General features: G+C 46.2%; 4 protein-coding genes across 4 annotated transcripts; 3 read left to right on the top strand and 1 right to left on the bottom strand.

Annotated features, from left to right (window-relative positions):
* The first annotated feature begins 345 nt into the window (after window positions 1-345).
* Window positions 346-1049, top strand: LOC120708365. Its single transcript, XM_039993584.1, has 2 exons — window positions 346-723; window positions 843-1049. Exons 1-2 carry the CDS (start codon window positions 414-416, stop codon window positions 863-865), a joined length of 333 nt encoding a protein of 110 aa, XP_039849518.1. The 5' UTR covers window positions 346-413; the 3' UTR covers window positions 866-1049.
* Window positions 1050-2905: 1856 nt separating this feature from the next.
* On the top strand, window positions 2906-13591 carry LOC120708366 (DNA-(apurinic or apyrimidinic site) endonuclease, chloroplastic-like). Its single transcript, XM_039993585.1, has 12 exons — window positions 2906-3740; window positions 8918-9075; window positions 9144-9241; window positions 9324-9403; window positions 9758-9997; window positions 10098-10372; window positions 10519-10629; window positions 11190-11327; window positions 11404-11451; window positions 12149-12229; window positions 12700-12859; window positions 13162-13591. The coding sequence occupies exons 1-12, from the start codon at window positions 2975-2977 to the stop codon at window positions 13281-13283; spliced, it is 2277 nt and encodes a 758-aa protein (XP_039849519.1). The 5' UTR covers window positions 2906-2974; the 3' UTR covers window positions 13284-13591.
* Window positions 13592-13737: 146 nt separating this feature from the next.
* On the top strand, window positions 13738-17652 carry LOC120708368 (DNA-(apurinic or apyrimidinic site) endonuclease, chloroplastic-like). The gene is made up of 8 exons (XM_039993587.1): window positions 13738-13983; window positions 14940-15244; window positions 15420-15541; window positions 15640-15777; window positions 15892-15939; window positions 16104-16181; window positions 17002-17155; window positions 17266-17652. Exons 2-8 carry the CDS (start codon window positions 14983-14985, stop codon window positions 17385-17387), a joined length of 924 nt encoding a protein of 307 aa, XP_039849521.1. The 5' UTR covers window positions 13738-13983; window positions 14940-14982; the 3' UTR covers window positions 17388-17652.
* A 596-nt stretch (window positions 17653-18248) lies between these two features.
* LOC120708369 lies at window positions 18249-21743 on the bottom strand. The gene is made up of 2 exons (XM_039993588.1): window positions 21227-21743; window positions 18249-19670 (listed from the first exon to the last, which is right to left on the bottom strand). Exons 1-2 carry the CDS (start codon window positions 21291-21293, stop codon window positions 18703-18705), a joined length of 1035 nt encoding a protein of 344 aa, XP_039849522.1. The 5' UTR covers window positions 21294-21743; the 3' UTR covers window positions 18249-18702.
* Window positions 21744-24449: the final 2706 nt, after the last annotated feature.

Raw genomic sequence — 24449 nt, forward strand, 5'->3', positions numbered from 1 at the left:
GTTAGTATAGTCGGTACCAATTTTGACACCTCTTGGTATGGTAACATCAATTTGGACATTTGTCACTTGTATATCTATTAGAATCAATTGTGCCACTTGTGTGTGTATTGGCATCATTTTTTTTTACATCTGTCTAGCATGCAACACTAATGTTTGACACTTGTCTAGCATGCAACACTAATATTTGACACTTGTCTAACATGCAACACTAATAATGACACTTGCCCATATAGCTTGCCTCAACATCGATCCTAGCCATTCATTGTGTATCCGGTGGCTAACATGGACAGATGTAGTGGACCTTCCCTCAAGGCTTCTATATAAACCCGAGTACTCTTCTCAAACACAACAAAATCACATAGTTCTTGTGTTAGCATCCAAGAGAAGCCCCACTACTGGTAGATATAATAGCCATGGCGAAACTCGTGAGTTTGTTCTCAATCCTTGCTTTTGTAGTAGCCATGTCCATAGTGGGCAGCCAGGCTGAGGACTGCGAACAAGACCTCTCAAGCCTGGTGAGCCAATGCAAACAATATGTGATGTTCCCCGCAAACCCAAAGATGCCTCCTTCAGATGGCTGCTGTGCTGTGGTCCAAAAGGTGAATGTTCCATGCCTGTGCTCCAAGGTGACCAAGGAGATTGAGAAGGTGGTGTGCATGGAGAAGGTTGTGTATGTTGCCGACAAATGCAAGAGGCCATTTACCCATGGCTTCAAGTGCGGAAGTAAGTGTTCCATGTGGATCTTTTCACAAATATTTTGTAGACTTTGAACTACAAATATGCACTAATTTTGAAGTATCCATGGTATGTAATTGTTCTGACCTGAGTTAATTTTTTTTCAGGCTACACAGTTCCAGCAAAATGAACAGACCACAAGATGGGAAGTGCTGGATGTAGTCCTTAGATCTCAACTGCCTAGCCAATCTACCTTCTGATAAATGTGCAATATGAGGTTGTGTTGAGACTACTGTAAGGCTTGAGACAGATCCATTCGTGATCGAAAATATTGTGGGCTAATAAAGGCTTCTCAAATTTCCTGATTGTGTTCATCGTGAATTTATTTGTGATCCATATTTCTCGAAATAGGAACGAAAAAATAGAGAGACATAAGTATGTTCTGGGTATTGCAATAACTAAAGTTAAAACGTACGAGGAAGAAAAAGGAAATTTTATGAATTGCCTCATTAAACGAGAGAAAAAGAGGTGGCTTAGCAAGATTTGTCCAAAGACACCATATTATTATAATGTGGAGATTATAATTAGTTAAGAGTGGTTGCATATGTATTTTTGTCTCTTTCATTTTTTTTTTGCTTGGTCAGTCCCCTTCTCAACGCCCCCCCCCCCTCCTTAAAGGGAATATATCTGGTGGAAACCACAATTTTGTGAAAACCCGTGCAAACTATAGCAAAAAAATTGTCTAAATTCACCAAAAAATCACACATGTAGATGATATGATGATGCACAATCTTGTAAAATATCTTGTCGAAATTTGACTTCGTTTGTGAGATATAAAAATAACAAATTTCAAGCCAGAAAGCTGTCCAGATAATTTGTTAGAAATTTGTTATTTTTATATCTCACAGACGAAGTCGAGTTTGGATAAGATATTTTACAAGGTTGTATATCATCATATCATCTACATGTGTGATTTTTTTGATGAATTTAGATAAATTTTTTGCCGTGGTTTGTACGAGTTTTCACGGAGGTTGTGGTTTGCACTAGATACGTTCCCCTCCTTAAAATCTGACGTCGGATGAGGCAACCTGTGAATGGTTATGAGGTTGGTGGCGGTGGGAGGTTAGGAGATGGTAAAAACACACCAATTAATTTCTGTAAAAATATTTATACTAAGGCATATGCATATCCATAACAATAAATAGTCCTAACCGAATCCGTGCTCAAAGATATTTGTATATCTTACTAATTAGGAGTTCAGAAACTCATTTCTTTGAATTCTAATACCTAATATTTCTTCCCCACAACAAAGCTTAAACTCAACCAACCATCCGTCCAATTCCACTCAAAACACTGACAAGAGCCCGGCGAAGTAGACACACGGCAAGGGCGAACCGAGGAGATCATGCCCAAGGTCGCGTACGTCGCCGGCTACTGCAAGAGGCCGTTCGCGCCGGGCACCAAGTGCGGAAGTGAGCGGCGTGATGCTTGTTTGGGTTTAATTTCTTCGCGGCTTTCAGCAATGCATCCACGATGTGTTTGTTTGTGTGCGGTTTATGTATGTATATGAATCGATTGTTTCTGGAGGCACGCTTTCGATTGATTTTTGGATTGTTTTGCAGGCTACACCGTTCCTCCCAAGGTCCAATGACTGGATGGAAGATGTTCTGCAACTAGCAGCAGGGGGATTGTTGGATCCAGTGCCGAGCCTGATTGAGATCTATATTATTTTTTTTACTAAATTTGCATCTTACTATCTGCAATATGTGAGGCCCTGTATAGAGAATAAACTTATACAAAGTATCAAGCAATTTTCGTCACCTCTGTATCTGTATGTGAGAAGCCTAAAGTGCTGACGCGCTGTGCGCATGTCCGTGTGTTGTGCATGACCACACACCCACTCTCGAGCCCGGATCGGTCCCGACGAACGAACATGGATGTTGAAGGAAGGTCTCGTGCCCGTCCCGTCTGGAAGCTGGCATGGCACCGTGGCCCACCATCTCGGCACGCTCCCTTCGACGGCGTCTCCCCGCGCGCCACGCGCCGTGCGCGCGCCGCGCCAACGCCATCCTCCCAGACCACGCGTGCGCCACCCGCGCGCCCACACCAGCCCACTGCCCAGCCTCCTCCCACCGCTAGCCGTTCCTTCCCCGCAACCCTTGCCGGCCGTACTTCGACGAGCGTACGCGCCACCGGTGATATAAGCGCACGGCACCCGCCGGCCGACGCGCACGCCCGAGACTCCTACCAGTCACACCACCAATCAAGCTGCTACGAGCCCGGCAAGCAACAACCTGAGATGCGTGAGGGCGAGGCGCCGGCAGTGCCGACGGCGCGGCGGGCGCCGCCGCCCCCTCCCCCATGGGAGGCGCTGCCCCTCGTCGCGCCGTTCCTCGACGCCGCGTCGCTCGCGGCGGCCTCCTGCGTCTCCACGTCGTGGCACGCCGCCTTCGCGGCCGACTACCTCTGGGCGCAGCTCTGCGCGCAGCACTACCCCTCCGCGCTCGCCCTCCTCCGCCACCTCCCCGAGGCCGGCGGCCGGCAGCAGCGCTCCTCCTCCCCGCACCGCCGCCTCTTCGCTCTGTTCCGGTTCGCGTCCGACCGCTGCCGCGCGCTCCCGGCCCCGCGCCTCGCCCTCGCCGACGTCGCCTTCGCCGTCGACGTCTCCGCGGCCGGGGGCGAGAGCATCGTCTCCTTCGCGGTCGCCGCCGCCGAGGCCGGTGGCGTCAAGAACGCCGCGGGGCTGTTCCTGTTCGGGGTCGACGTGAGCGACCGGAACGCGGCGATCGGGCCGGGCGAGTGGCGCGTCCGGTGGACGGCGGTGCGGACGGGTAGCCGTTGGGGCGGCGGCGCGCCCGCGGCGGTCTTGATGATGGACGCCAAGGTGCCGGCGGCGAGGGCGGCGGGCGCCGTCGGCTTCGGCGGCAGAGGGGAGGCCGGGGTCGCGGCGAGGCTGCCCGCGCCGGGCTGCGGCGGCGAGAGGCTGGAGGCGGAGGTGGTCGTGGAGCTGGCCGGGGAGGAGAGGGTGGTCGAGAAGGTGAGGCTCGGAGTGATGTGCGACTGCCGGTACGTGAGCGCCGACGAGGGGCTCAGATATCTGCAGCATTTCCTCCTGTAAAAATGCACGTCTTCCTTCGGTGATCTCGTGCACGGTCGAAACCGAGCTCCGATGATCCGATCCCGAGTACAATATGTAGTGCAGCAAACTGAACTCTCAGAGCAACTCCTGCTAAATTTTGCTAAATTGAGTGAGTAAGCTCACTCAGATATATGACCTTCACCCCCAGTAGGCTGAGTAAATTGGACTCTCATTTTTTTTCAACTGACCGCTGGCCTCCACCTGTCATTCTCCGTCCCCGCCCCCCCTCACATCTCGTTCGATCTGCTCCGCCCCCGTCCCCGCCGCCGCTCCGCCCCCGTCGTCATCCCCGATCTGCTCCCTCCCCGTCCCCGACATCGCTTTGCCCCCGGCCGCCATCCGCGCCGCCGCTCCTTCCCGGCCACGCTCCGTCCACCGCCGACGTCGCCGTTCCCACCTGCCCCTTGGGCGTGGTGGCCTCCGCCGCCGCGTCCTCCAGCAACCGGTCCTCCCTCCCGCCGCCGCCCCGCCGCAGAAGCCTCATCCGCCGCGCCAGCGACTGCCCCCACGTCAGCATCCGCGGCGAGGAGGCGTACTCGTCGTCGCGCGCCCCCGCCATGAACTGCTGCTGGTGCTGGTGCCTCTTGGCGGCGCACGCAGCGGCCGCCGCCAGCAGGGGCGACCTGCCGCCGTCGCTGCCTCTGCCTCCCTGGCACGGCCGCAGGCGGAGGTACCGGCGGCGTGTGCTTCCTCCCGCTCAAGCCCGCCATCTTCCAGGTACACACGCGCACACTCACATTCCTGTTCCAGCGACCCTCATTAGCACAAAAATTGATTTTTTGATCTGTCCAATGCAATGCCTCCTGTATTATAGCATGCTTTACTACCTGAAATTCTTGTTAATTTGCGATACAAATTATATTGATTCTTTAGCATGTGATTCAGAGGTATGCATTTGAATAGGAATTCTGCTCTTGAAATTTCTGTATAAAGAATGCTCTTGAAATGTAGAGCATAGGTATGCATTTGAATAGGAATTCTGCTTTTCATATAAAGCCTTTGCCTGCTATTAGAAATGGCATGTATAAAACTGCATGATGTATAAATTTAGACTTGTATGCACCATGGTTTGAAACAACCTTTGTACTGATCTGTGTAGTTGTGTATGAATCCAAAAGGCCCCAGAAACTTTTGAAACTCACAAGTTGTACTCTGATTCAAATACTTGTTAGGTTGTTAGTGTTCCTGGAAGCTTTGAAGTTCCCATCACGGCACAAAAGCTTGGGAAGTGTGGAAAATTTGATGCCATTCTGTGCATTGGAGCTGTGGTAAGTTAATTAATTTTTGTATCATCTGCGTATTACATACTTAATTTGAGCGATAAGATATTACATCTATCTGTCATTAGAACTAAGAAAATCTGAGAGGGAGCTATATAAGCCATTTACTACTGTCAATCTGTTTTTGACTTATTTGCAAACTCACTGCTGGAATTTGCAAACTCACTGAGTTGACTATATATTTATTTCTGTAGCTGACTTATGTTACCAGCAATATACCAGCATTGATGACAGACTGACATTTGATTACCTTAACATTCTTAGCCCAGTTGTATGTATGGTTTTGGAATTTTGGTCTTAAAGTGTTACTGTTCTGTTTCAGGCACATCTGCAAGTGTGCTCATCGAAGACATCTGTTTCAGGCACATGAAGTCAGATGAAGATATCAAATGGCTTGCTGTGCCCCCACATGAAGACATCTATTTCAGTGAATTTTGAATTATGTTGTAAATAATTATTATCCTACAAAATATAATGGCCATATAATGGCCAACTCTGTATGAACCATTCCTTTTATGAAACAAGGATATAATGGCCAACTCTGAACCTGAAAGATGCAGCTGCTGCTGCCAGGCGCCCAGCTGATGTGTTCATTTTGGCAAATGTGTTCATTCAGTGCTACAGAACATGGTCACGCTAGCTTGTGGCTAGTTTATATTCTGCTAGCTTGTGGCTAGTTCAGTCCAGCTACTTCAGTTCATGATGGTTAAAAAATTACTGACTGGAAGCTTAATCATGACCAAATTTGCATCATTATATTTGCATTTTTGTTTAAAAAAATCACTTTCACTTTCACCTGTGCGCAATGCTGTTGGAGATTGGGCATGAAAGCCACCTCATGAAAGCCACACGATCACTACAAAATGACAGGTTGGGTGCACCTTTTCTCCAAATGACAGCTAGTTCACTGCAATTCTGCTAGCTGAAGCGACAGTTGAGCTAAGCAGTTGAAGCGACAGAATTGCTAAGAGTTCTCCAACATTGTACGATCAACAGTAGTTGTCAAAATAAAAGGCAACAGAAATTTATTTATGGTGGCAGTAGATTTGCTCTGAAACATCCTCTGAAAACGATTACAAGTCATCAAAAACATGAGGTTATGTTCGTTGCAGCACCGATTACAAGTCATCAAGTAAGCAGGTACAGTCATGTCTCACAACCACATGAGGTTCAGAAACAAGTACAAATAAGGTTCAGTGCCCCGACCCATGCTTTGGCACTTGAAACATGAGGTTCAGAAACAGTAGAAGATGCACAACCCTTGGCTTGATGCCTTTGAGCATGCCCCCCTTCACTTCAATTCATCCTCACTGCTAAATAAAAGAATGTATAAGTTAAACCGGCCTATGGTTGTGCTAGAAATGCTATTTTGCCTAGAGTGTAACAGAAAAAAACATTTAATAAATTGGAAGAAAAAACAACAGTTAATAATGATCAAGAAAAAACAACCAAACTAGTGCTCCATATTACAAAAATATTTTTTTGCTAGTGGAGTACCATATCTGCTTAATGAAAGCTATCATTATTACAATGCAACGACCCATAGCAACAAACAGTAATCTACTAAGCTGTTCGCTAATCTACTGAGCTATGCTTCTCAGGTTCAAAACTTGATGAGGATGATCACCAACAAAAAGGCAAACTCCAGACCTTCATACCATGCACATATTGCTGCATTCATGCACTCCAGCAGGCTGCCGCTGACGCTGAATTCTAACCTCGTCTGCAAGACTGCAATCAGCAAGCGCAAATTTTGCTTTGTTCAAATTCCTGCATCACCATAGAAATTTTACTGTTGAAGAAAAACAACAACAATTCACATTTCATACCATGCACATATTGCTGATGAATTGGGATCTCATGTGGTCGCAGATTGCGATGCATCTGCCCGGGATGACGGACAACGAGGTGAAGAACTACTGGAACTCGTACCTGAAGAAGAGGGTGATGCAGGCCCAGGGCGGCTCCAACCCCAAGAGCCCAGCCGAGCTCACCTCCATGAGCACCACCGAGCCGGCCATGTCCATGTCCATGCACCACCACCACCACGCCAAGAACAGCAGCGGCAGCACCACGACGTCGCACGACCAAGACGCCAACATCAACAGCAACGGCCTGTCAGGCCCTGCGCCCCTGGCCCAGCAGCCGTTCCATCACCAGGCGCAGCAGCAGCCCAAGAACTTCGTCTTCTCCGACTGGGTGCCGGCGCCGGAGAGCTACTCGGTGTCCACGCACAGGCCCGCCTCCACGGCGATCACAGAAGGCGTTTGATGTGGTCGCGCCTGCGGAGCGCGGCCTGGGCGTCGGCGGCGTGGCGGCGGAGGTCGAGGACGGCCTCCTGGAAGTCGCCGTGCGCGTCGGCGAGGAGGAGGAAGCCGTCGAGGAGGCAGTCGGCGGTGGCGACGCCGGCTCGGAACGCGGCACGCTGCTCGGGGAGGAGGAGGAGCTCGGCGAGCGCGATGAGGAGTGCGTCGAGGTTGGCGAGGCTCGAGGCGGGGGCGGGGGCCGAAGGGGGATCGGGTTGAAAAAATGAAAAAAAAAAGAGAAATAGGTGGGTCTCATAGTTGGCAGTCCAAATAGAAAACAACTAAATTGGAGTGAGGGAAAAAATTTGGAAAGCCTACCAAAAATAGAAGCTCATTTGCTCCTTCTGTTGGAGATTTATTTTTAATGTCCACCGACTAAATTTTCATATGGAAGTCCATTTAGCCACACCACTGGAGTTGCTTTCATCTGTTGGTTTTTTTCCCGTTCAATGGAATAATCTTGTGGATTGTACATATGCTCCTGTGGTGATTGTGCATATGAGCAAGTTTCTTCGCTTGTGTTTTGGATAACGCATTTCAAATTCCAATGCAAATCCAATCGCCAAGGGAAAAAAAAAGTTCGAGGATCCAGCAATTTCGACTGATCCAATGTCTGCTGACTGTCACGTGTTAGTTTCGTATTACGTATACTGAGGGATCCAGGTGGATATCTAATGAAGTTTTCTCGATCACGTGATCAATTACGATGATGATATTTACGAATTGCATCCTTAATCATATGCCAATGGCACAATGACTGTAACTAGGGCCTAACTGTAACTAGGGAGGAAAAGATCCCGCTGGTTTTGCCAGGCAGGCCGGGATTAGAGTGCAGAGTGTGCAGCCCACCAGAACGGGCATAATATGCCAAAACGCGCCGCCCACAGCCCACTTCGCCACGCCGAGCCGAGCCGAGCGCACCCCCACTTCCTTCCTTGACGGCTTTACGTCGCGGCGCCTCCGCGCACTCGCTCGCCGACCGATGCCACTGCTGCTGCGCGGCGCCTCCCTCCTCCGCATCTACCAGTACGGTGCCTATCCCCCCCTCCTTCTCCCCTTCTCCTCTCCTATGGCGCATTGGCTACCTTCGGGTCGGTATAGCCCGTGCGGTCTCAGTCGATTCGGTTCTTCGGCCATCTGAGGAGCAGCAGCTCAATTGGGGGGCGAGGGTTTGGCCGCCAGTGGAAATCCCTATTTGATTTTCTCGTATGCTTTCAAATGTCAACAGCGTCCTTGAGGTTGATTACGAAATTTAGTCAAGAAATATGATTATGAAACATGTGGCTCCGGTCATGGGGCTGGTGGGCTTCAGGTTTTATTTTATGAAATTGCTTGGCCTCAACCTCATCTGCAGATAGCGTGAAACCCTACATCGATCTAGAAATCTCCAACAATGCTTTGAGGATGTTTGCCCACAGTTATCTCTTACCTGAATTCATTGTCATAAGAATCACTTTTAACTTGGAACTTGGAAGGGTTCATCAGTAGATGGTGAGACTTGACTTTTCTTTTTCACTGGTGTAGCTGTGGGCTCCGAGGTGCGAATTTTAGTTCCAGAAAGCCCGTTCTGACAAATCTGAACTTCACAAGGGACGGAATGCGGGCTACATATTCCCGCAGAGCTGTCTCTAAGAAAACTGATATCAAGAATGATGAGAAGTCAGTCGTAGAGGAGGTTGGTCTTTTCCACTTCGTGCTGACATTCTCCTACTGCCATTTTATACCTTTCTGTTTGGACTCTAGGAAGATGCTGCTGGAAGTGATTTGGAGATGGAGCGAGTGAGGAGTGACCCTAGCCAGCTCCAATTAATGACAGTGAAAGAGCTAAGGGAGCTTACAAGGTTCAAATTCTCCCAATTCTGCCCTTATTTCCTATTGTTGATAGTTGATTTGTCCTATCTTTTTGTGAACTAAATCTTGAAGGAGGATGGGTGTTTCTGGGAAAGGCACCAAGAAAGATTTAGTATCAGCACTGATGGATTCTCTGGGGGTGGAAGTAAATGGTATGGATACTTCAGATTTGTAGCAGTAGATTTGAACTAAGTCATTGTTTTCTTCATTAGAACTCGTTAGTTTCAGTTATACTCTCTCACCAATAAGATAGTATAATGGTCAGATTGGCTGCTTGAAATTACACTGTAGGTAGCAAGTGAAATAGTGAACCAAACATGTCTGTTTCTTTCATGAGTTCTTTTGAAACTCTTGTGGCTTTGCAATATCAGCACCGCAAGGTATTATGACGGAGGAAAGGCAGGGGCATGAATGCATCTTTAACAGCCATGCTTTCATATGCTGTCCTTTTTAAGTACAATATTATTATGAAGCATTTTAGCTGGAAGTGTGTTTCCTCTCCACAGGTAAAGGGGGGAAGTCATCTTCTGAGCTGGTTAGCCTCTCGGAAGAATCTTTAAAAAGAAAAAGTGATGCTTCAGTCGTGGTTGAACAAAAACTAGAAAGTTCTGAGGTTATATCTGAAACTCCTAGCAAGAAAAGAAGTAGAACAAAACAGAAATCAATCAAGGCCACCACTCTCGAGGAGAATTCTGTGAGTAATGTCAAGATTAATAAGACTTCAGTCCAGAAGGAAACACTTGTTGGTACACAGCACATTTTTTTTTCACTTGTCTTTACTTGAACTTCCTTTTTGTTGGAAAATTATTTTTTCCTCTTGGCCAACTGCTGATTATGCTACTACAGTCAAAGGGGCCGTTCCTAAGGCAGGATTAAGTCATAATGATAATTCAGAACCTTGGACTGTACTTGTACATAAGAAACCACAAGCCGGGTGGATTCCTTACAACCCTAAGACTATGAGGCCTCCACCTCTAACTAAGGATACACGGGCTCTGAAGATTCTGTCATGGAATGTCAATGGATTAAAAGCATTGCTCAAATCAAGAGGCTTCTCTGTGCAGCAGTTAGCAGAGAGGGAGGACTTTGATGTGCTATGCCTACAAGAGACAAAAATGCAGGCAAGATTTGAGTTATGTTCGTAATGTTCACTTGTAGTTATGCTGCAAAAGTAGTAATAACAAGATAGTTTTTTGACATGGCACCTTTTATACTCTCTGAATTGTTTCCTGGTGATACATTCACTATCTTTGCTTTTGTTGTGCAGGAGAAGGATGTTGAAGTTATTAAGGATACTCTGCTTGATGGCTACACAAATAGTTTCTGGACATGCAGTGTGTCAAAGCTTGGCTATTCAGGAACAGCAATAATTTCACGAGTATGCATCACCTGCCTAACGCTTCATGCATATAACTAGTAGAAATAGAGCACCCCTTGGAGACCTATTTGTTTGTTCTGTTTTACTGCCTTTGAACCAACTTCACAGAATCTTTACAAAAAAATGGAAAGAAGGAACAGCCAGGATATGCTCCCTAACTTGGGGATAATCACACTTATTTCTCTTCAATCCTCAGCCTTGAGGATGTCTCCATTTCTGAAACATAAGTCAGCTAGAGATTTACTTTAATAGGAATAAAATGTCTGAAATATCTAGCTCAAAATACCTTCAGAGTTGATGGTTTCTTCTTCCCTTGTGGGTTATACTGGTATGGTTTTTCCCGTTTAGTCATGGGTCAATGTATCTGTTTTTTAGGTTAAAACTAGACAAATAGATATCTCGTATTCTGATACTGGCATGATCATTAGTTAACTTGTTTATGCTCCAATTGATTACAAAGTCTCCTTAAGCATAAACTTCTGCCTCAACAAATACAATGCCAAGACTATTGTTATATTCATTTTATTTTCTATTAATCATTTTTCCTGGGTTTCCTATAGGTGAAACCCCTCTCAATCAAGTATGGGCTTGGTGTACCAGACCATGATACTGAAGGGAGGGTTGTGACTGTGGAATTTGATGACTTCTACTTGCTAACTGCTTATGTGCCAAATTCGGGTGATGGTCTAAGAAGATTGGTAAATCATTGGTATTTTCCTTTATAGTATAAGCCACTTGAGGTTAAAATCTGAAATCCATGAGTTATTTGTGCAGACTTACAGGGTCACAGAATGGGATCCATCCCTTGGTAACTACATGAAAGTATGTCTTTTTTTATTCTGATTATTTCGAAGTATTTTCTTATGCTACTTATCCTTTTCTTTTTTAAAGTACACCTTTACTGAAACAAAACTATCTGTCCCGTTTACCTTTATGTCATTTTCTCACTGCATTGATTCTTTTCTTTTCCTTCCTATTCTTCAGTCCTTACTGTTCACAGGACATGTTCCTCCAAGGAATATATGTTTCTTTGTGCTACTTAGTGCCAATTTTGATAAGGGAAATTGGATTAAAAAATTCCAAACATATAGGATTTAGGGCATATGTGAACTAGGCTGCAATTACTGGGCAGGTCCATAAAAATATGCATCAAAATGTCCAAATTTAATTAGAGTGTCGGATATAAAAAAATTAATACAATAATTTTGGGCATCATTTAGTTCTCATCCTCTTTCTTTTGTTGGCTATCATCTCTGAATCTCTTCCTATTTCTTTACCAATCAAGCTAGCATATCTTGAACATGATTTTTTTTTCCAGTGGAATAACCATCTATGTTTCTAAACCTTAGGCTTCCTTTACTTTCTCCACAGCTAGTCTGATATGCATGTTTTTTCAAACATAATTCCACGTCCTGAATCTATAGGTTTCAGTAGCAAGCAGCTGCTAATACATTCTTTTTTTAAAAAGGCATGCTTCTATGTTCTTACATAACCCTAAGTATATCTTATGATCGTTAAGGAGTTGGAAAAATCGAAGCCTGTCATACTTACCGGTGATCTTAACTGTGCCCATCAGGAGATTGATATCCATGACCCTGCTGTGAGTAACCATCAGATTGAATTGTTTTATTTGGAATGAATTTAGATTTTGGCAATCTTACAGTTAACTGTATGCTATACTTGGCTATTTGTTTTATGCTACAAACATTACCATCCTTATAAGAAAGTCGAAGTAGAATTATGGAGAAATGCTTATTTTAAAATATAGAAAGAACTGTTATTTTAGATTTTTAGATTATCTTTGTTAGACAAGAGAGTTTTCATCCACTCAAATTTGTAGAAAGTTTGAAGAGTAAAGTTTGCCCAAGTTGTGAGGTAGTTAAACCTACATTGCAATATTGCATTATCAGTTGTATTTGAGCTACCTGTAGTTGTACACCCTGGTGCTCATACATACATATGTGCCTGGTGAGCAAAATCAGGTTGTGTAGAGACAATATCAGTTCGTCTTAAGCTTCTTCAAACTCTCTCTAGGTGGTCTTCACTGATGTTTAACACATTTTTGTCCAGGGCAATCGTAGAAGTGCTGGTTTCACAAACGAAGAAAGAGAATCATTCGAGACTAACTTTTTGTCCAAAGGATTTGTTGACACGTTTCGGAAACAGCATCCCAACGTTGTTGCATATAGTTATTGGGGTTACAGGCATAATGGCCGTAAAACAAATAAAGGTATGTACCATGTACTCGTTGACATGGGCTTTGCCACCAGGCATTGTGTGTTTATGAAATGTGTAAGCAACTGCCGCTTACAAACTTACGCATTTTATGCCACGATGCCTGGAGGCTTCTGTAATTTACCATAGTTATTGTTATTTGTTATCATACTGTTTTGCATGGTTGTTGGGCATTCTCTTACATCCTTCATGCACAATCTCTATGTCAAAAATTGTATATTCATTCGTTGTTTCAACATAACTGAAGATGATGCTCACTATTTCACTTTTTTTTTCTGTCTGCTTGTTGGATCGAAGGTTGGCGCCTGGATTACTTTCTTGTGTCGGAGTCTATCGCGGAAAAGGTGCACGATTCATATATTCTTCCGGACATCTCTGCTAGTGATCACAGCCCCCTTGGCCTCGTACTAAAGCTCTAGGATGCATCACTGGCCATGCCAAGCACTCGGTCTGAAACTGGGGCCTTAAGTTTCCACAGCAATGCTTATTCTTCAGGGTTTTGGTTTGCGTGGACCTGTGGCAGAGTCGGCGATTTTGCATCCGGCCACTAGTGAAAAGACACCAGCTGATACTGATGCTGCATTTTCTGATGTAAATATGTTGGCCGATGGATAGATTGCATCTTCGGTCTCAGTTCTTTTGGTCGGTACCGGGAGCTTATTTGTCCTGTTATGAAACTTATATAACTGAAAATATGCAGTGGGTAAAAACTTGCTCAATCTCACAATCATTGTGTATTGGTGGTTTAGCCGATGGACCCTACAAAATCGTGCACGTTTTGCCTGAGCACCATACTTATAACTGAAAGTATGCTGTTATTTACCAAAAGGGATCCCTTACCAAAAATACAAGTAATAACCTGGCTGTTTTCATGTATTTTTGGTAACACGGGTCCACCTAGCAGTGAGAAGAAAAACACGGCAACCGACATTGCAGTGTGACGTAGCCAGGAAGGCGAGAACACCTCAACAGCTCATCGATCTCAGAGTCGGTTCGAGGCCTACAAATATCGACAGGTTAAGCCCTGCGGGTTTAACCAGAACTAGGTTAAAATCACTTGCGCGGCGTCGGCGGCGGTATCATCGGCAAGACGGCGGGGGTGCGCGCCAATCTCCGGCTGTGCGTCTCTCTCTCTCTCTCTCTCTCTCTCTCTGATTGCTTGCCTTGTTTTTGGATATTCCGTGAATGCTGGATGGGAAACGACGGCGCTGGATTTTCTCTGAATCTGTCTTGACTGCCTACCTAAAAGTGGAATTGATTTCTTACTTTCTCGCTGCGTGAGGGTGGGAAACCGTGTGAATTTTGGATTAGGAAAGGGTTTTGTGATCAGACTTCTCCGTGAATTCTGGAAGGGAAAACGATGCTGGCGGATTTTGTTGGTAGCCTCACGTAGCCAGTCTTGAGCGCCTTCCCTCTGAAGTAGAAGTGGTTTCGTTCGTCCGCGAGCTTTTGAGACCCTGCGGATTTTGGATTGGGGCAGGGTATTGTGATGAAACCCCTCCGCCGCTTGATGCCGATCGGAGGTCGTGCTCTTGTTTAGGGACTGGTAGCGGATGCGCACCTTTTGTCGAAGTGTCTCTGAGTAGTTGTTTTATTCGATCATCAATGCTGCTGTCATTCAAAATTCTCCGAGACCTGCGTAAGATGTTCTGAGTATGAATTTGCCCTTAGCCACAGGATTCTTCTGCGTAGAATTGCTTGGTTTCGGATCAATAGCAATGTTCTCTGATCCCTCTCACATGGATTTTTAGTTTATCTGCACGTTAACGTTTGTCACTTCAAGATACACAAATACACAATGCATCTTTGCCATGAGCTATCATTATGTTTGCTGTTTGCATCGATGGAATTTTCTTCTGAGAACCTCCTTGCGTACATCACACTGGTAGTTGAACTGGTGGATTTAGGTCCTAGCAACAATTTTAACTCAAACTTCCCTTGTCAACTCCTTAGAAACAGCTCTCTAGTCATTAAGGTCAGGTTATTTTTATTATCTGTTTGTGGATTTGGCAAACAAGTTAACTTCGTATGACAATTTAGCTAAATATTTAGCTCCTGAACTCTTGTTTCTGCAGTCGCGACTGCCTGACTCCTGGAATCAAGCGCATCGTGGAGAACATGAGCAAGGCAGGTTCTCAGCGTGGATATCATGCCCGGAGCAATGAGCCCTGGACTCGCCTTACCCATAAAGAGAGGAAGCCGGGATGGTTTGCGTATAATCCAAGGACTATGAGGCCTCCACCACTTAGCAGTGATGCCAATTCTATGAAGATTCTGTCCTGGAATGTTAATGGACTGCAAGCTGCTGTAGATTCAGGATTTTCTGCTGAACAACTGGCTGGTAGGGAGAACTTTGACGTTCTATGTCTTCAAGAGACACTTGCAGGCAAGTTTTGTTGCTTCTATTCCCTTCATATGTACAACTTCCTGTTTTTTCTAATGGGTTGTGGGTTGCTTCATTGTGAACACAGGATTTCTTTGTGATCCAATATATCATGATACAGTGGGTTTTCATTATGATGCACATGTCAGTGTCATGACCATGTTTTCATTCTATTTTCAGGAGCGCAATGTCAATGTCTTTAAGAATCTGATGCAAATACAAGACTTCAGTAACAGCTATTGGTCATGCAGTGTCGCAAGGCTTAATTACTCAGGAACTGCAGTGATTTCACGGGTATATTCTTGATGCGTTTAATGCTCATCACCTCCTTTTATATATGCTCTGCATCTCAATAGCCTAACATCACTTTTCTTCTTCTGTTGCATTAACAGGTAAAACCAATCTCTGTCCAATATGAACTTGGCATACCAGAACATGATCAGGAAGGCAGGGTTATTACTTTGGAATTTGATGATTTTTACTTGGTCAATGCTTACGTGCCAAATTCTGGCCGTGGTTTAAAGAGATTGGTAAAAATCGAAAAACCGGTCTTCTTTTATATTATTGTTGTTGGTTTATGCTGTACTGGGTACTGATGCTAATGCTACAGCATATCTAATTTTTTCTTGCTTCTTGGCCTTCAGAATTACAGGGTTAATGATTGGGATTTATGCTTCAGTGACTTCATAAAGGTGCATCCACTTAGCTTTCGACATTGTCCATTTGACTCCTAGAAACATGTGTAGAGATCCACACTAGTATGGCCTGTTGTTCACTTCTCATGTTTGAACTTAAAATATGTTTGTCAAAATATTACTTTGCAATGTGCAACTGAGGTATGTCTTTTGGTCTGCAGAAACTGGAATGTTCCAAACCAGTAATTGTTGCTGGTGATCTCAACTGTGCTCGCCAAAGTATTGACATTCACAATCCAGTAAGTTTGTTTGCACAACCTTTCATTAAGGTCATATTCCAAATCTTTTGAGCACACTACTGTTCTTGTTATGTGGTCCTTATTAATGACAGGATATATGTGCATTGTTAGATGCCACCTATATTTTTCCTTTTTAAGAAAAAATAATGCCATCTTTTTGCTACATATACCTTTTTTTTCTTTTTTGAGAGGAAATGCCACCTGTCTTTAGTACGCATTTTCGCATAACAATTGTTCTACCCTCCAGAGAAAATTCGGATATATATATATATAGGCAGCTATATGCTGTTAAGTCAGAAGCAAGTTTTTGTTTAGGCTGTTCTACCCTGCCTACTTGTGGTTCTCTAGCAGACTAGCACTAGCACTGCAGTTAGATACGAAATGAATACCTCATGAAGCCCTTTTGATCATTTTCGACATTAATGAGAAAATTATGGAGAAAATAAAACATATATCTCACCTTGTTTGGAATCAGATGAGACCATTAATTCTATATGTACTCTAAAATGCTTTGAGATAGTCCCTGAGCAAGAGAAACATAACAGAAAGCGCTGAAATACTTTTTTTGAATGCTCACATTTGCTTTGTTGTGTCAGCAACCTGAGATTAAAACATAGCCTTGAACTGTCAGTTCTCCACCGCTTAATATTAAATATGCACTACCACCATTTTTTTAAAAAAAAAGTATTTGCCATTAGGATAATATCTGAGCCCAAACTGTTAATATTATTTCAGAGTTCCCTTCGACTTCGGTTTGCTTTCTTGTTACACGCTGCAGCCTTTAGGTGGATGATAACTTATTTGAATGCTGTTTTTTCAGGCAAAAACTGAGGCTGCAGGTTTCACAATTGAAGAGAGGGAGTCATTTGAGAAGAACTTCTCTAGCAAAGGCTTTATTGATACTTTCCGGAAACAACACCCTAATGCTGTGGCCTACACCTTCTGGGGTGAAAACCAGCGCATTAGCAACAAAGGTACGGTGCTGTATTGGTGATTGGCGAGCGGCGAGCAACCTATGTTTGTTTTATTCATTGTTGGAAGTGTAGAATGACCTGTACTCATCTTTTTGTTCTTCATTTAACAGGCTGGAGACTGGACTACTTTCTTGCGTCAGAATCTATCGCCGACAAGGTCCATGATTCGTACATTCTACCTGATGTATCGTTCAGCGATCATAGTCCAATTGGCCTTGTTCTGAAGCTATAGGCACTGATGCGTCTTTCAACTTTGAAGACTAAATAACATAGCGTCGTCCTCGATAGAAGACTTGTACAAAATTTGCTTGTTCAGGCTGGAAACTAGTCGACGCCAGGTGATGGTACTTTGCGCGGTCACCTGTGGACGTTCTGGTTCGCTCCGTGTTCCTAAATTTTGATTGTCTACATACATAGCGATTTGCCTATCTTTTCGCGATACCTCGTGGAGCATTCCACCGAACGCAAATGGCGTTTACGTGTCTGCAGCTTTATTACTTAATGGATCTTCATTGATATACATGTTTTACTTGTCTTGAGTATCCTTGCTACACATGGTATTTCTACGTGCTGGTTACCCATGCATGCATTGATCGCGAAATTCATGATCAGGCTATGCGCATGCTTAGCCCTCCTAGCATCCTGTGACGTTGCTATTCCTATTCGAGACTTGCCTTTTCGTATTACGAATTGAACGGCTGGTCAAACAGAGCACGAATCTGGTAATGTAGGTTCAGGAGAAGTTTCGAAACCTGACACGATGTACAACTCTGCTCTTGCAAAGCAATGGGCATCAAAAGCAAGCATAGCACGAATACATGTTTCCATCTATCCTGGGAGCTGCACCTAAGGAATATAGCATCATCTAAAAACGCTTTTTTTTTTGGAAGGAAACAATGCCTGAATCATTTGCTACAATATCACCACATAGGACTAGCACCCTAGAGCTGAATTACGAGCTGCAGGCGTTGTTCCTAGCACCCTAAAGCTGAAGAGCTGCAGGCGTTGTTCCTGACCCAGAAAAATGTCTGTTCCTTTTTACGACAGCTGAGCACAGGAAATGAGTAAATGAGAATAACTAGGGAAATCACAGTAGCGCATGACAGGATATTAAGCTTTTATTCCTGCCATTAGGAACAGAGCATCCCGGCTTACAAATCAGTCAAGACATTTGTTCATACCTCCTCGGAAGACATAAATTAAACAGGAACCATCCTCATTTCTTATTACAGTAACGCTGAAGCTGCAATACAGCTAGTAAACATAAGCTAGGGAGCTCGACAGTCGACATATACACACACGACGGACGCCAATGAATGGCTCGACAAAATTGTCACTAGGCTCGTAGTCAGTACTATCTACGGCAGCTTCAAGGAGGGGACGTAACCTACAGGATGATCTGCTATCTCTACTCTACCTTATCCAAAGATGACCACAATTACTACTGCTGGTGCAAAACAAATGACACCTCCAAAGACAGAAGTGCCCGGCAGAGAGGAAATCAGTGTATCTTCTCTCAACAGCTACAGCCCACAGTAGCTTCTTAATTACATAGCTAGTGACTGCTTAGCATAACCAGCTTGCTCATAGGAGTAATAATGCATGTCATTTCTTACTCGGCAGTGCCTCCAGCTATTATTCACACCACTGTGCTCATCCGCCTGGTACTTTGATTTCATTGGCTTAGCACTGATGGGCCCTCCTCTATCTCTATTCTTGCTGGTCCTTCTGCCTGACTCATTATTCCGCCTTCTCCAGTGAGTCCAGTGTCCATATGACACACCCTGGCTGTCAGGTACACCATAGCTGTCTTGATGGTTGTCCCATGGATCGGTCTGAGTGGCTGCAGAACCCCAGCCGTGTTTCCATGTATCCTGGGAGTCCTCTCTCATGTTCCAGTTGGCGATGCAGGGATTGGTCTGCTCCCTCCAGCTGCTGGTTTGATCTTGCTGTTCCTCATACACATCCCAATTGCCGGTGCTTTGCTGAAGAAATGTTTGAGCGGGCTGCTCAACATAAGAGTCCCAATTTCCCGAGATTTGCTTACAATTTGCTTCCTCAGGCTGTTCATAATGACTGTCCCAGTTTACAGAATGTTGCTGGCCAGCAGTATTGCTTGTCTCCGTGTCACCCCATCCTGTAACCGGAACTGGCTTGTCTGAGAAAATAAAGGAGTCCCAGACATCAGGAATACCGTTATCTTTTCTGGGCACACGACGGCGCGACTTCTCCAGATCAGCCACCAATTCAGGATCAACATGTTCATCTGGGTTAACTATATCAATATACATGTCTGGGTCAGGCAAAGGGATATCACAATGTTGACCATGATATACAGCACAGAAGCGCGCCTTTGCATCATTGAAGGCTTCTAATGCAGCTGAGTCTTCCCAATCCACAACATTTTTGTACAGAGACATCAATCTCTTGGTCTCACACAGTTTACCCCAGGGGATGGCACATGCATCAGTGCAAAATTTCTTCTCCCACAGTGGAACTGAGAAATTTCCCCCACCTGAAAACACACATAAACCGTGCTTAATCTATGCAGAGGAAACAAAACCTCATTTTGTTCCTAGAGTTACAGCGCCCTGGTACTAGGCTTGCTAAATAAGAATAATAATCAGACCAAACACTGCATCAAGAATACTGATCAGAAGAAATGCTACAATGGAAATAGGGCAGCAACAAATAACCGAACAGAATAAGCAGGTGGTCAGCCAAAGGGCTGGCGGTAATTATGCAGATAAACAGAAACCAACCTGGGGGTACTTTCTTCCATTACTAGAAACATATCAAGAGCACAGAAAAATATAAGGATACTAATCAGACCAAACACTGCATTGAGAATACTGATCAGAAGAAAAGCTACAGTGGAAATAGGGCAGCAACGGATAACCGAACAGAATAGGCAGGTAGCCAGCAAATGAGCTGGAGGTAATTACACGGGGTGGGGTGGGTGGGGGGGGGTTACTTTCTTCCATTACTAACAACATATCGAGAGTGCATAAAAATATAAGATACCAAATAATAAAACTAGATCATAAAACAAATATATAGTGCCTATAAAACTGTAAAGCATCTCCAAAACTGAGTAGGGATCAGAGGTTCCACGAAAAACATAGTACAGGTTCAGCTTGGTCAGTCAGAGAGATCAAAGTAAGTGGAGAATTTTTCACCGATTGATTTGGCTTGAAAAGTGCCAAGTCCCATTATGTTTTAGCGTGAAAGCAGTAACTAACAAGTTCCCAGCTTTCTAAAGATGAAACCGTCACCTCAGATTTGAATCCTATTCAAGCTATGCCAGCAGTGCACATCAGAAGATGAACGTTGACAACTGTTCAGATAAGATGGTCACCAAAATGCCCTAATGCCATATAATATTTGTACCAAATAGTATACTAATTCAGCAAATGCATTACTATGTTGACATTCTCGCAAAAATGGAGTAGCTTTACCATAAGGGTATGGCCTATAAGATGTAATGATCAAGGATATAAAATAAACTCATCAACTAGCTGATAAAATTACTACCAGAGCTTTAAAAAAAAGATAATAAACCCTCATGCAAATAAACCACCACAGGTTAGATTTTCTGAATGGAATGCAGTAGAGGTGGTGGCACACATAAATGACTCCCGTGAAATTTCTCCAACTGTCTCTATCAATTCAATGCCGAGTGCCCTGAGAATGATTTTTACCATCGCACGTCATTTTCGTAGCAGAGCTGCATCCTCCTTTGAGAAATAGAGAATGTACCTACCCCGCACTGGCACGCCCAACACTAGAAACGGCATGACTTACTGCCACGAGAGCCAAATTTGCACGAAGTGCTGCCGAGTGCCAGCATTGCCAGGGACACACAGATCAGGTAAAGACGGGGGATTCACTGCCGAGTTCGGAATTCGGGACACAATTTATATTACCGTGAAATTCCAACACAGGAATCCACTCCAGGAAATCCGGACCCGAGAAGCAGCCGCGACCCAACCAAAACCAACCAACCAAACAAGCAGGCAACGCGTGGATACCAAGGCTGTAAACAGGACGGAGAGCGATCGAGGAACGCACCGCCGTGAGAGCGCGGCGGCCTCCGGGGCTTGCCGGGCTCCCTGCAGATCGGCCGCCTCTCCGCCATGGACGGGCCGCCGGGGGCCTCTCCCCACCCCTCAGCCCCCACCTCCGGAACGCGCGGGAACACGGGCGCCCGCTCCCCGCAACAGGACTCGCGCTCCACGACGAGAGGGGCCGGGGCGCGAACGGGACCCGCGGAGGGCCCCGAAAGGCGCGGGTTGCCGCACCCCCGAAACGGCGCGCCCGGCTGAGTCGGCGGCAGAAGCGGCGGGAAGCGGGAGCGGGAACGAGTCGGGGGCGAGCGGCGAAAGGGACGCGAGCACGGCACGGCCTACGCGGAGGAGAGAGGGAGGCGGCGAGGCGGGCGGGGGCCGGGGAGAGGAGAGGAGAGGAGGAGGCGGTTCGCCGGTTTCGGTGGCGCCGTTGGTTTCGCCCGCGCGGCCGGCGCCGAGGAGCGGAAGAGTGGGGATTAAAAAAAGGCCCGGAAAAAGCAGGGATTTTTTTTTATCGTGCGTTGGCACGTTTCTGCGGGAGCAGGCGGGGAGATTATATATCACGCGCGTTACATTTGATGGATCCATCGCCCGAAGATAATTGGGCTGTTTTCTCCTTCCACTTCCTCTCGCGGCCCACGACGGCCCAACACTCACCTTCTTCCTCAGGGGCAAAGCCAGAACCTGGAACCACCGGGGTCGGCTCTGTTAAATACCGGGGGTCAAACACGTGTATGAACAGTGCTAAACAGTATTTTTCCCTTTGATTTGACGGATTTCGTCGGGGTCCGGCGACCCCAACGTCAAAGCGCAGCTTCGCCCCTGTTCTTCCTCCTTGAGCTGTCGTCCGCCATGGTAGGGTCTGGAGGTGATGCCGTCTCGCTGTGCTAGGTTAGGGTTTTGGGGCTGCTGCTCACCACTGGCCATAGAGGGAGGGCCGGCGGCGGCAGGCCTGCCCGGCGGAGGAGGCGGGCGCGGGGCGGCGAGGCCAGTGGCGGGGGCGCCGCCGGCCGGGCGATGGGAGACGGCGGTTGGGCCGGCGCCAGGGCGGGGTAGTCGACGGCGACGACAGCGGCGGCAGCAGTGGTAGGAGGGCGGCCGGCACGGGCGGGCGGACTAGGGTCTGGCCGGAGCTTTGCGCCGGCCGGCCGGTGCGGAGCTCCTGCCGGACCCTAGCCCGCCGCGCCGGTGGGGTGGGGGAGGGGCTGGGCGACGGCGGGTGGCGGACGGTGGGTGCCAGGCGCTGGGAGGAAGACGATAGGCGCCGGCAGATTTGCTTCAGGCGATGGGTGCCGATTTCATCGCCTGAAGCGATGCCCAGACGCGCCCGGGAGCAGGCAGTCCCCAGGCGTCTCCGACTCTGTGTGCTCCTTCTGTCCGCCTCCGTTTATTGTTTGGGCCTTTGACCTTGTCGCCTGTTGTTTTTCACACGCTGAAAATCCAGAGTTTCCCTTGTTCAAAAAAAATCCAGAGTTTTCTGTGGAGGTTGCTTATGACATACAGTACGTACTGTAACAGAGGGTTCCTCTCACGCTGAAAATACTAAAAGAATTATACAGAGAAGCATGTAAAACCAATTAAATGCTTAATAGACGTTATTTTTCTAGTTCTAATATATATACATTTATTAATATTTTTGAGAATCAAATATATACCGAGGTTCAATCGCAACTATTTAACTACTTCGAGACAAATAAGGTTATTTCTCACAATCAGTAATGTATTTGAAAACTTCTAAAAGAACCGTATTTTTTTGGGGAAAGGAGCTAGTATCGTTTGGCGGTCAAATGCAACTAATTTCATTGGCTGAATTCAAACTCATTAGTATAACAATCAAACAATTTCCTTAATTATGAATGTAGAAAGGAAAAAATAAAGTCCACAATTTTCTCCAATCTCGTGCTCTCTCGGCGGTGCCCTAAGAACAAGAATTATAGAAACGCCGGCTGTTGGCTGAGAGGATGCCAGGTCACACGCAAGCACAGAGTGGTGGTGGCGGAGCCCACGCAGCAATCAATATTCTCCAGAATTTAGAAGCAACGTGGAGGCGGAGAAGAGGCTGGAGCTGCCGAACAGTGCATACGCCCGCTTCCAGTCGGCGACGAGCGAGTCGCCCGCTGTTTTCTCTCTCCAGCTTTCTCTGTCTTCCATGTAGGATGGAATTGACGTGTTCCTCCTTTCGCCCGTCTCGTTGGTATTATAATACTTGCTCTAATGTCATTTCTGACAGACTAGATATGACGCGACAGTAATACATCTCCTGCTATCTCGGGTGTCCTGTGCTCTCCTGCTATCTCGGGTGCCCTGTGTCTACTTTCCTTTTTTTTTTGAAAACCTGTGTCTACCTAGCTGGTTGGCTCTGCTTCTTTTCCTCCCGGATGGCGGTTGGACCAGCCGAAGCCGAGCTATAGGTTGGGCATGTTTCCTACCACACACGCACGTATGTAAGCATCAGAGGCGCCACAAATATACAGTGGCTATGGGTTCGCTGTTCCGTGTGTGTTGTCCAGCCAACATTTCTACCCGGTCCGTGTGTGTGGGTCTGCATCATAGGTTGGGTCCCAGCTCCGTGTCCAGTGCAGTGTACTAGTACTCCTGGGGTATTTTCTTCCGTTCGGCAGCCAGCTCCATTCGGCAGCCAGCTCCAGTTCTAACTTTAGTCTAATAATATTTTTCTCTCATACCACTCCAGCCACCAGCTCCAGCTCCAGCCACCCCAACAGTATTTTTATCTCACACTATTTCAGCTCCAGCCTCCAGCCTGCTGAACGCCTGCTGAACACAGTGAAGAGCAGGTATAGTGGCCGTCCGACGTGGGAGATAGAGAGAAGGCAGCGGGCTGCTCACAAAACGCCGGCTTCAGCGAAGACGCGCTGCGCGGACTATAATTGGTTGAGCAGTGTTGCTGCAGCGGGCCCGCCACTCTGCCGATGCGCTTATAAATCTTATAAATCTTGCTCTCAGGAACAGGTTTGTTGACCTGTTGAGAACTACTGTACACATCGTATAGCCGTCTGCAGGTCTGGAAAGAGATCTCTCTTGACTCTTGGTTCAGAACCATCTGGAGCACAGTGTCATCAATTAGCCCCTCCAAAACAAATGGCCGCAGCCCGCAGGGCTTGAGCACCGGCCAGCGTGACATGACATGAAACTGGACGCTGAAATTCTCACGTTCCAAACTGGTGTGTGACGACATGACATGAAACTGGACGCTGCAGACCTCCAGT

The sequence above is a fragment of the Panicum virgatum genome, chromosome 5K (assembly GCF_016808335.1).
Source record: "Panicum virgatum strain AP13 chromosome 5K, P.virgatum_v5, whole genome shotgun sequence".
Taxonomy (NCBI): domain Eukaryota; kingdom Viridiplantae; phylum Streptophyta; class Magnoliopsida; order Poales; family Poaceae; genus Panicum; species Panicum virgatum.

Excerpts from the sequence above, each read along its gene's own strand:
- LOC120708365 (XM_039993584.1), top strand. The coding sequence starts at position 414 with ATGGCGAAACTCGTGAGTTTGTTCTCAATCCTTGCTTTTGTAGTAGCC. Across the intron at positions 724-842 it reads CCATGGCTTCAAGTGCGGAA|GCTACACAGTTCCAGCAAAA; the intron begins GTAAGTGTTCCA and ends ATTTTTTTTCAG.
- LOC120708366 (XM_039993585.1), top strand. The coding sequence starts at position 2,975 with ATGCGTGAGGGCGAGGCGCCGGCAGTGCCGACGGCGCGGCGGGCGCCG. Across the intron at positions 9,998-10,097 it reads CCAGAAGGAAACACTTGTTG|TCAAAGGGGCCGTTCCTAAG; the intron begins GTACACAGCACA and ends ATGCTACTACAG. Across the intron at positions 12,860-13,161 it reads TGGCCGTAAAACAAATAAAG|GTTGGCGCCTGGATTACTTT; the intron begins GTATGTACCATG and ends GTTGGATCGAAG.
- LOC120708368 (XM_039993587.1), top strand. The coding sequence starts at position 14,983 with ATGAGCAAGGCAGGTTCTCAGCGTGGATATCATGCCCGGAGCAATGAG. Across the intron at positions 15,542-15,639 it reads GAACTGCAGTGATTTCACGG|GTAAAACCAATCTCTGTCCA; the intron begins GTATATTCTTGA and ends TTGCATTAACAG. Across the intron at positions 15,778-15,891 it reads GCCGTGGTTTAAAGAGATTG|AATTACAGGGTTAATGATTG; the intron begins GTAAAAATCGAA and ends CTTGGCCTTCAG.
- LOC120708369 (XM_039993588.1), bottom strand. The coding sequence starts at position 21,293 with ATGGCGGAGAGGCGGCCGATCTGCAGGGAGCCCGGCAAGCCCCGGAGG. Across the intron at positions 19,671-21,226 it reads GCCGCCGCGCTCTCACGGCG|GTGGGGGAAATTTCTCAGTT; the intron begins GTGCGTTCCTCG and ends GTGTGTTTTCAG.